Below are 8,992 nucleotides of genomic sequence, written 5' to 3'. Positions count from 1 at the left end.
TCATGCTTGGAAAAGAAGAGAGTCAACGAAGGAAGGGAAGGCCCTCAACAAGATGGATTGACATGATGGCTGCAGCAATACACTCGGGTATAGCAGGGATTGTGAGGCTGGCATAGGACTGGGCAGTGTTTCTTTCTGCTATCCATGGGGTCACTGTGAGTCAGAGACAACTCGACAGCACCTAACAACAACAACAACAAAAAAAAAAAAACATTTTTTTAGAAGTAGACTGCCAAGTCCCTCTTCCCAGTCCATCTTAGTCTGGAAGCTCTGCTGAAACCTGTCCACCACGGATGACCCTGCTGGTATTGAAAATCCCAGTAGCATGGGCTCCATAGTCACAGAAACATGAAGCTGCCAGTGTATGGCAAACTGACAGATGAGTGGCGGAGAGCCAAGGTACCTGGGTTTAAATTTCTAGCCATGTGCTCTCCAGCTAGTTATTTACCATCCTATGACTCAATTCCCTCATCTGTCAAAAGAAAATGTTAACATAACTTGTCCCCTGGGGTTGTCGAGAGGATCAAATGAATTAGTAGACATATTGGTAGCGTAGTGGCTAAGGCATTTGACTGCTAACCAGAAGCTGGCAGTTCAAACCCACCAGCCACTCCTCAAAAGGGAGGCTGGGCAATCTACTTCTGTAGTGATACTGCCTCGGAAACCCAAGGAGGGGTCGCTGTAAGTTGGATCCAACTCAATGGCAGCGAGTTTGGTTGAGTTATTGTTAGTTGTCCTCCATTGGCTCTGACTCATGCTAGCTTATGTCTAACAAGACAAAGCACCGTCTGGTCCTGCATCATCCTCATGACCTTTGATATGAATCTGCAGTTATTATCTAAATCCATCTCTGAGGGTTTCCCTTGGTTTTTGTTGTTGCTGACATAGTGAGTGATGTTAGCAGACATACTGAGTAATATTTGTGATGACTTTTATAATGTATTTAACTCATGTTTCTTAACCACCTTCTACTTACACAAACCACAGAGCTAATCAGTAGGTGGGGCATTGGGAGTAGATGAAGGAAAAGAGGATGAATACGGTGCATTTTCTACCTCCAAGTATAGCACAGGGCAATGGGCCAGACAGAATCAACACAAAAACACAAAGGAGTGAGTGACAAGCATGCAGGCCAGTGCCAAGGGCTGCTCAGAACTCCAGCACACGCTCACAGTGTGGCTAGTATTAGAAGGGTGCTGGGGACACATGCTCTTGTTACAGTCTAGAATGCTCCATACATATTAGTTACTGTAGCAACTGACCTAAGAACATACCAGTGGGAGGGGCTGCTTTAAAAATGCCAGTCACCAGGCTCCAAATCATTCCAATGAATCCTTCTGGAGTACAAATAAAGCTCCCTTTGCCTGGACAGACTTCAATGAGGATAAACTTCTCAAAGGAAGTCTTTATATAAAGACTATTATTAAATTCATCTTCATTGTTCAAATTCTAGACAACTGCCTTTTGTCTAGGATTTGCCCAGACAGCATGAAGAAATCAATAAGCCGCTAGATAAAGAAGACTCTCTAAGCAGTGCCATCACTATAGTTGTTAGGTGCCATCAGATTGGCTCCAACTCATGCAAACCCCATATCCAACAGAACAAACACAACATTGCCTGGCTCTGGATCATCATGGAGATGAGCCCTGGTGTAGTGTTTTCATTGGCTAAGTTTTGGAACTAGATTGCCAGACCTTTCTCCCTTGTCTGTTCGTGTATGAAAACTCCACTGAAACGTGTCCATCATGGGACACCCTGCTGGTATTTGAAGTAGCGTCCTGCATCACAGAAACACACAAACCACCCCAGTACAACAAGCTAACAGACGGGTGGTGGATCCTTTATGACCAGTGTGATTCTGTGCAAGTCCCCACCTCTGAGACCCGCCAGGGTCTCATTTTAACTTTCCGCTAACAATGCAAATGATAGTAACAAAGCAATTTGCAGTTTTCAAAGCTCTTTCACAAACATCTCATTCCATCCCAGAATGACCTTGTGAAGAAAGCACTGTCATGTCACCTGCATTTACCTGCAAAAGGAAAGGAGACGGGATGAGGGAGGGGAATTCTGGATTTGTCATCAGCCAACCAGCAGCTGATGTCTGCAGCTCACCCTTGTCTATCCTCACAGCCTCCAATCAGCGTCAAGTGGCGACTGATTAATACAGTGTATAAGACAGCTGTGGAAAACTGCTAGTGACGACTGGTCCTGTGACTCAGTCTTCAGGCCTTGGTGACATTTGCAAGTTTTCCCAGTTGCTCAACAGGCTCAAGCCTGCAGTGCAAAGGAAAGATAAGTGGAGAATGAGGAGCAGGTGGCATTAAGCACAGGTGCCGCCCACTGCCATGGTCAACCACGCTCATGGCAAGCACACACAGCTGGAGACTGAGAAACTAGGCTGGCCGTGGCCATCCCACCCCAGAGTGAGTACAAGTTGGGAGACAACAATATTCCTTCTCATGTGGATGCTTTTTCTTCTAAACAGTGAAGACTGTGAGGTGCTGATGCTGGTGTCTGCAAGACACCAGGGCTACCCGGAGATCAGTGCTCTCTAATGAGCACCCCATCCTGAACCCCTGGCCTCCTCCAACCTTTCGGCCAACAGCAACCTGGGGTGGTTGTGACTACAGTGATTCTTCTCTTACACCTGGACTGGACATTTAATCTCTGAAGAAGATGTGACAACTTGATGTAGCTGCCAATGTCACTTCTGTGGATCAGGAGCTTACATGCTGGTTTTGAAAAAACGGGGTCTCTAATATCATGTTATCCTCACAGCATTAAACGTTTAAAGTAATCTCTTCCATAACATCCCTGCAAGCAGAAAGGGGAACGAAGCCTCCTCAAAGGACAAAATGGGACATCAGATAGATGGGATTACTCACCTCCTTCTTGAGTAATCAAGAAGCCATGGTGCCCATGGCTGGCTGAGTGTCATGCATTTTTTAAGACTTTGTAAAGTGGATTGAAAAATAAAAACAAGTAAGGACTTGAACTGATATTAACACTGCCACAAATAATTTAACAAATATAAATACATTAGCTTGTATAAGTTATACAGATAAGTGAAATTTCACCATTCAAGAGAGAGTTCATTTTCTTATGCTTATTCATTTTCAATGTATAAATAAAAGTTAGAAATTTTGAGATTACATCTAATATTCAAACACACTTCTCAACCTATGATAGCACAAAGATTAAAAAACAAATAATAACCATCTTTTATTTTTGTTTTATACATGGAACAAAATGAGAAGTTCTCTCGTGTAGAGTTTTTCAGAAATTGAAAGTACAATTCAATTAGCTTATGCTTGAAAATGGAAAAGGAAAGATATTCTTTGAGTAACAATATATACCTTCCGCACACAGGCAAGTGAATCCGCTGAGATCAGAAACACACGTAGCTCCATTTCGACATGGTTCCAGGACACAGTAATCGATCTTGGATTGGCAAAGCTCCCCAGTATAACCTGAACAAAGCAAGATACACATTTTATAATATATGTCACTCCCAAACCTCCACAAACCATGCCCAGGAATGGATGGACTCAACCAGTGCCCATCCAGCTGAGGCAGCAGCAACCTTGAGCTAAAACCTCCCACCCACTCCTTGATCTGAGTTTTGCAGCTAGGAACAATGATTGCGGTTGAAAACCACAGCACCAAGATTATTTATTTTGCAAGATTCTTCATTGCAAGAGAGACTTCACTTCAGCACGAAGCCTGTGTATCATCTTGAATACTAGTCAGGATCCTGGCAACTCAGACTGAATACCCTTGTAGACAGCTTCCCTCTGACAGGAGACAAGCAGAACTCACAGCCTTCTGGTTGACTGACAAGGTGGCCCCTTAATGCCTATCTAGGAAAAAGGCTTAGGTCATTTAGGTAAATTCCCTAATATAAATAAATTTACCTAATTTAAATGAAGTGAATTAGGAAATTTGAAACTATTGCCTTGAAATAATTTTTAAAATTGTAGACCTTAAGCCAAAACTCTTCCCTGAGTTCTTCTTTAAACCAGACAATAGCCTGTCTTACTCAGTAAAGACGGTCTGCTTTGAGCAGTGTGTTCTTTTAAAGAACTATCTGCGGGAGATCAAATTGACAAGAGCAACTGCGAAGGTTGGGTGGGAAGTGCTGGGGGCAGTGAATGAAGATGGGGGGGGGCACTAATTTGGAGAAGGGCAGTGAGGACGGCAACTCAATTTAAAGAATGTTATCAGTGTCACTAAATTGTATGCACACAAATTATTGAACTCATGTTACCTCAGGCTGTCTATACTGTCACCAAAAGTTTTCACAAAACTAATTTCAATTGATGCTATTTTAGAGCTAGAAGAATCCTCTGTGTTCACTCATTGGGCACAAATGCATATGCACTCAGACCCACATGTGTGGGCATTTAAAGATAAAGAGACTGCTAAGCACATTACTGTATTAACCTTAATACTCTGAGTTACAAATCCAAGTCAGTAAATGCTCTCTGATGCAAGCCGCTGTGAATAATAGGGCTGGATAATACCATAACCACATAAGAGTCATGAGGACATGAGAATTTAAATCTATTAAGAATACCTGTGCAGCTTTAAAGAAATTCCAAATTTTTATTAATTTGAAAGCAAAGCTCTCCAGGGACACCAGTTTAAAAATATCATGCTAATATATCTTTTTTTTTTTCATTTTAAATTGGGAAACAGCTATGAAAGAACATTTGGAAAATAGAGGTCATTGAAATAGAAAGGGAAAACCTTGCCCTTGTTATGCTTTCTCCATGATAGAACTATCAGTAGGCTGGAGAGAATTCTTATCAGGAATCTGTGGGCACAGGTATTTTCTACACAATTATTCTCATACTGTAACACTGTGTATCTTTGGACGATGGTTGTCACTTCAGGAATACCTCAGACATATTGGGAGTTTGGTTCCAACCCACTGGAATAAAGTGGATATCGCAATCAAAGAGAGTCAAAGAACTGTTTGGTTTTCCAGTGCACATAAAGTTGTGTTTACACCATACTGTAGTCTATTAAAGGAGCCCTGGTGGTGCGGTGCCTAAGGCATTTGGCTGCTAACCAGAAGGTTAGTGGTTCAAACCCACCAGCTGCTCAGCCAGAGAAGATGGGGCAATCTACTTCCGTCAAGATTCACAGCCTTAAAAACCCTATGAGGGTCATTAGAAGTCACAATTGACTCAATGACAGTGTGTCTGGTAGTCTATTAAGGAGTTGTGGTGGCATAGTTCAAACTCACCAACTGCTCTGTAGGAGGAAGCTGAGGCAATCTATTGCCATAAAGATTTACATCCTTGGAAACCCTGTGTGTTTGCCAAGGGTTTGCCGTGCCCAGAGGCTTGCCAAGGCTATGATCTTTATGGAAGCAAAGCCCAAACCAAACCCAAAGCCACTGAGTCAATTCCTACTTAGAGCCCCACTAATGGACAGAGTGGAACTGCCCCCAGAGGCTTGCCGAGGTTGTCAATCTTTACGGAAGCAGACTGTCATACCTTTCTCCCACCAAGCAGCTGGTGGGTTTGAACTGCTAACCTTTTGCCTAACAGCCAAGAGCTTGAACACTGCCACCAGGGCAACCCTATAAGATCAGTATTCTTCTAGTCACGCTCATTTTATAGGTGAGGAAATCTGAGGATTAGAAAGGGTGAATAATTTGTACAAAGACACACACTAGGGAGTGGCTTCCAGTCTGGAGCCCATGCAGCCCGGTACCTGCATCCACATCTTTAAACACAACATGATGCCTAAAGCAATAGACATCACCATCATCAACAAACACGCATTCAACGGAAAGGAAAAATAACCAAAGGCAATTGTTAAGAATGTACATAGATACAGACTCAGAGACAGATACCAACATAAAATCAAAACTACAGATGCTCATTTGCAACTTACAGCCTACATAGCCCTGTGTGGTTATGTTGAGCTCTGTTGTCGTTGTTGTTATGTGCTGTCTTGTCGGACCCAACTCACAGTGACCCCTCCTTGGATTTCCAAGGCGGTATCACTATGAAAGTAGATTGCCCCACCTTCCTTCCGAAGAGTGGCCGGTGGGTTTGAAACACCAGCCTTCTGGTTAGCAGTCAAGTGCCTTAGGCAGTATGCTGTCAGAGCTCCTATGTTGAGCTCTAGGGGTCCAATAATTACTATTTTTAAAATCCAAGAGAGAATCTACACTATGACTAGGAAAGTACATTTAGGAAAAAGGTAACCGATGACAAATGCTAGCTTCTTGGAGATGGAGTAGCTTAAAGAATACGGCATTATGAATCCTATCTTTGATGGACTTCAGAACTGTGTGACCACTAAATCACACAAAACCATGAGAAATAGCCAGGAGTCAATTAGATATCATTGTGGAGAGTGGTATGTCCTTACCATACGTAAGAGTCTGAGAATACAAGATGACATGGACTGCAGAGTCCTTTAGAGAAAATGCCAGCAATCACTTGCTTTGAACCTTTTATTTGAGAATTTGAAAAAACACAAACCTAGAGAGACTAGTATACACACCTCACATATCACAGAAGTAGATTGACCAATCTTCCTTCCAAGGAGTGGCTGGTGGGTTTGAACAGCCACCCTTCTGGTTAGCAGTCAAATGCCTTAGGCGCTACGCCACCAGAGCTCCCAAATATTTCAATATGCATATATAATTAAAGAAAAACTTTAAAAGATAGCTTTTTCTTTTGTTTTTCTAACTTTTTTTGTGATTTGGATGAAAGTTTATAGAGCAAATTCATTTTCCATTCAACAATTCATACACATTTTGTCCTTTAATGGAATCTTCTGTTAATGTTTGGTCCCATTCACAAATTTAGTTAAACACTTTATACTAGAGTTTAAGATCAACAATTTCCTTTTTAAGAACCACACCTAATAATACACAGATCTTCCTATGCACTTAATTAATTCCTACAAATCTAATAAATTAAACCTATAAGTAAGAGAATCAGAAGTGTTGTTAAGTGTTCAAACACTGTATATAAACTTAGTGAGCTTTCAATCCTAGAGTCTAGATTGCATGTTCAATGTGTGGGGTGTCTTCGGTTGTCCCCATGGTTTGTAGGTCCCTCTGGCATTTAGTAGATAGAGATGCTAAAGTCCTGCATTTCTTGAGATGGCCTAATACTACAGCTGTCCCACTCAAAATGCCAAGAGTGCCTCTGCTGAGGAACACTGGTTAGGGTCAATCACTGTATCATTTCTTTTGGTTTTTAAGCTTTAAAAGTTTTTATTTTAAATATTTTTTAAAAAAATATGGAAACATGAACTATGGAGAAAACACCACCATGTCTAATTAGCTAGACCTGTAAATATGAACTTATTCATACATTTAAAGATGAAGCCAGAGCTCTGGTGGCACAGTGGGTAGAGCATCTGGCTGCCAACCAAAAAGTCAGCAGTTTGAACCCACCAGCTGCTCCCCAGGAGAATGATGAGGCAATCTGCTTCTGTAAAGAGTGATAGCCTTGGAGGCCCTATGGGTCACGATGAGATGGAATCGGCTCGATGGCAGTGTGTTTACACAAGGAACCCTGTGGTGTAAACAGCTAAGCACTCAGCTGCTGATGGAAAGGTTGGCGGTTCAAACCCGGCCCGGGTTCTGCAGGAGAAAGATCTGGTGATCTCCTCCTGTCAAGAATACAGCTGGAAAACTGGGGCAGTTCCATCTATCCCATGGGGTCACTGTGAGTCGGAACTGACTGGCTGTAACCCAACAACAAAGTGGTCAGGGCCTCCACCAGGTCCCAGGCCTCCCTGCATCTGGAAATCAACGCATCTGCAACGGAACTCTTCATCTTTGCTCCCACGACAGCCCCCTCTCCACGTCTAATTCCAGGTCAGTGGTTCTCAACCAGCAGTGACTTCCATTCCAGGGGCCCTTTGACAATGTCTAGAGTCATGGTTCATAGTCAGGCTCTGGAGTAGACATTGGAGAAGCTGCTAAACCACCCTTAAAGTGCAGAATAGCACTAAGTTATCTTCCCCAAGCGTCCCTGGTGCCAAGGTTGAGAAAGCCTGATTTAGGCCAAGGAGGCCTTGCAGCCTCAGACGAAAATCGGTTTTTGTCCCAACATCTCTTACTTTCCCTTAGATAGAAACCATTCCTTTTCAAGTCCTTTTCAAGCAATGGCACCTTATACATTTGTAAAAATCCAACTCCATATGAACAGTTATACCCGCCAGCAAATTGAAGATCATTTTTAAAAAGCCATTTGACTCTAAAGACTTCCCGTTACTGAGGACATTATAGCTGTGGTAGCCCGTGAATATGTAAAGTGATTGGTTCAAAAGCAGACAACTTGGGAAGAGTGTTCTCTGCCTTCAGGGAATCACACAGGTTTTATTGTTTCTTTAGAGAACATTCTAAGTATAACACAGAAGATGTCAGAAAAGTTGTGTCTCCAGACATTTATATGTAGATTCATGTTATTCACTCGTGTATATGTCTGTATACATATATACATACCCATGTATACATATATAACATAGCCATATAAACATGTGTACATGCACACACCCACATATATACATACACGTCATCATGGTTTACACACATACACACATATGTACACACAGCCATATATATATATGCATATATGCAAACACCAAACCCAACGAACTCCACCGCCATCAAGTTGATTCCAACTCATAGCAACCCCCGTTAAGTTTCCAAGGCGGTAAATGTTTACAGAAGTAGATTGCCCAGTCCTCCTTCTGGGGAGTGGCTGGTGGGTTTCAACCACCAACCTTCTGGTTAGCAGTAAGATGCCATAAGCACTGTGTTATATGTGGATGTGTGTATATATGGATGTGTGCATGTATCTAAGTATGTGTGTATGTGTGTGCATATATATACACACATATACATATATATATATGTATAGGTCTCCAACAGCAGGACAAACTTGTCTGTCGGTTTGTCCTACTGTGGTGACATGTAGACGTGAGTTTTGAGGCTGAGCCTCTGGTGTT

At 42.3% G+C, this 8,992-nt stretch overlaps 1 protein-coding gene across 1 annotated transcript in view; it reads right to left on the bottom strand.

Annotated features, from left to right (window-relative positions):
• DNER (delta/notch like EGF repeat containing) overlaps window positions 1–8,992 on the bottom strand; it is a 435,394-nt gene that overhangs the window by 132,064 nt on the left and 294,338 nt on the right. The window contains exon 7 of the mRNA XM_007942160.2: window positions 3,358–3,471. Within this exon, the coding sequence (XP_007940351.2) occupies window positions 3,358–3,471 (114 nt within the window). The remainder of the gene's footprint in view (window positions 1–3,357; window positions 3,472–8,992) is intronic.

Source organism: Orycteropus afer, unplaced genomic scaffold, assembly GCF_000298275.1.
Source record: "Orycteropus afer afer isolate SDZICR_OR568_19922 unplaced genomic scaffold, OryAfe1.0 scaffold00006, whole genome shotgun sequence".
NCBI classification, from domain to species: Eukaryota; Metazoa; Chordata; class Mammalia; order Tubulidentata; family Orycteropodidae; genus Orycteropus; species Orycteropus afer.
Note: the sequence above shows the minus strand (reverse complement) of the source record. Positions and strands in the feature narration are given on the sequence as shown.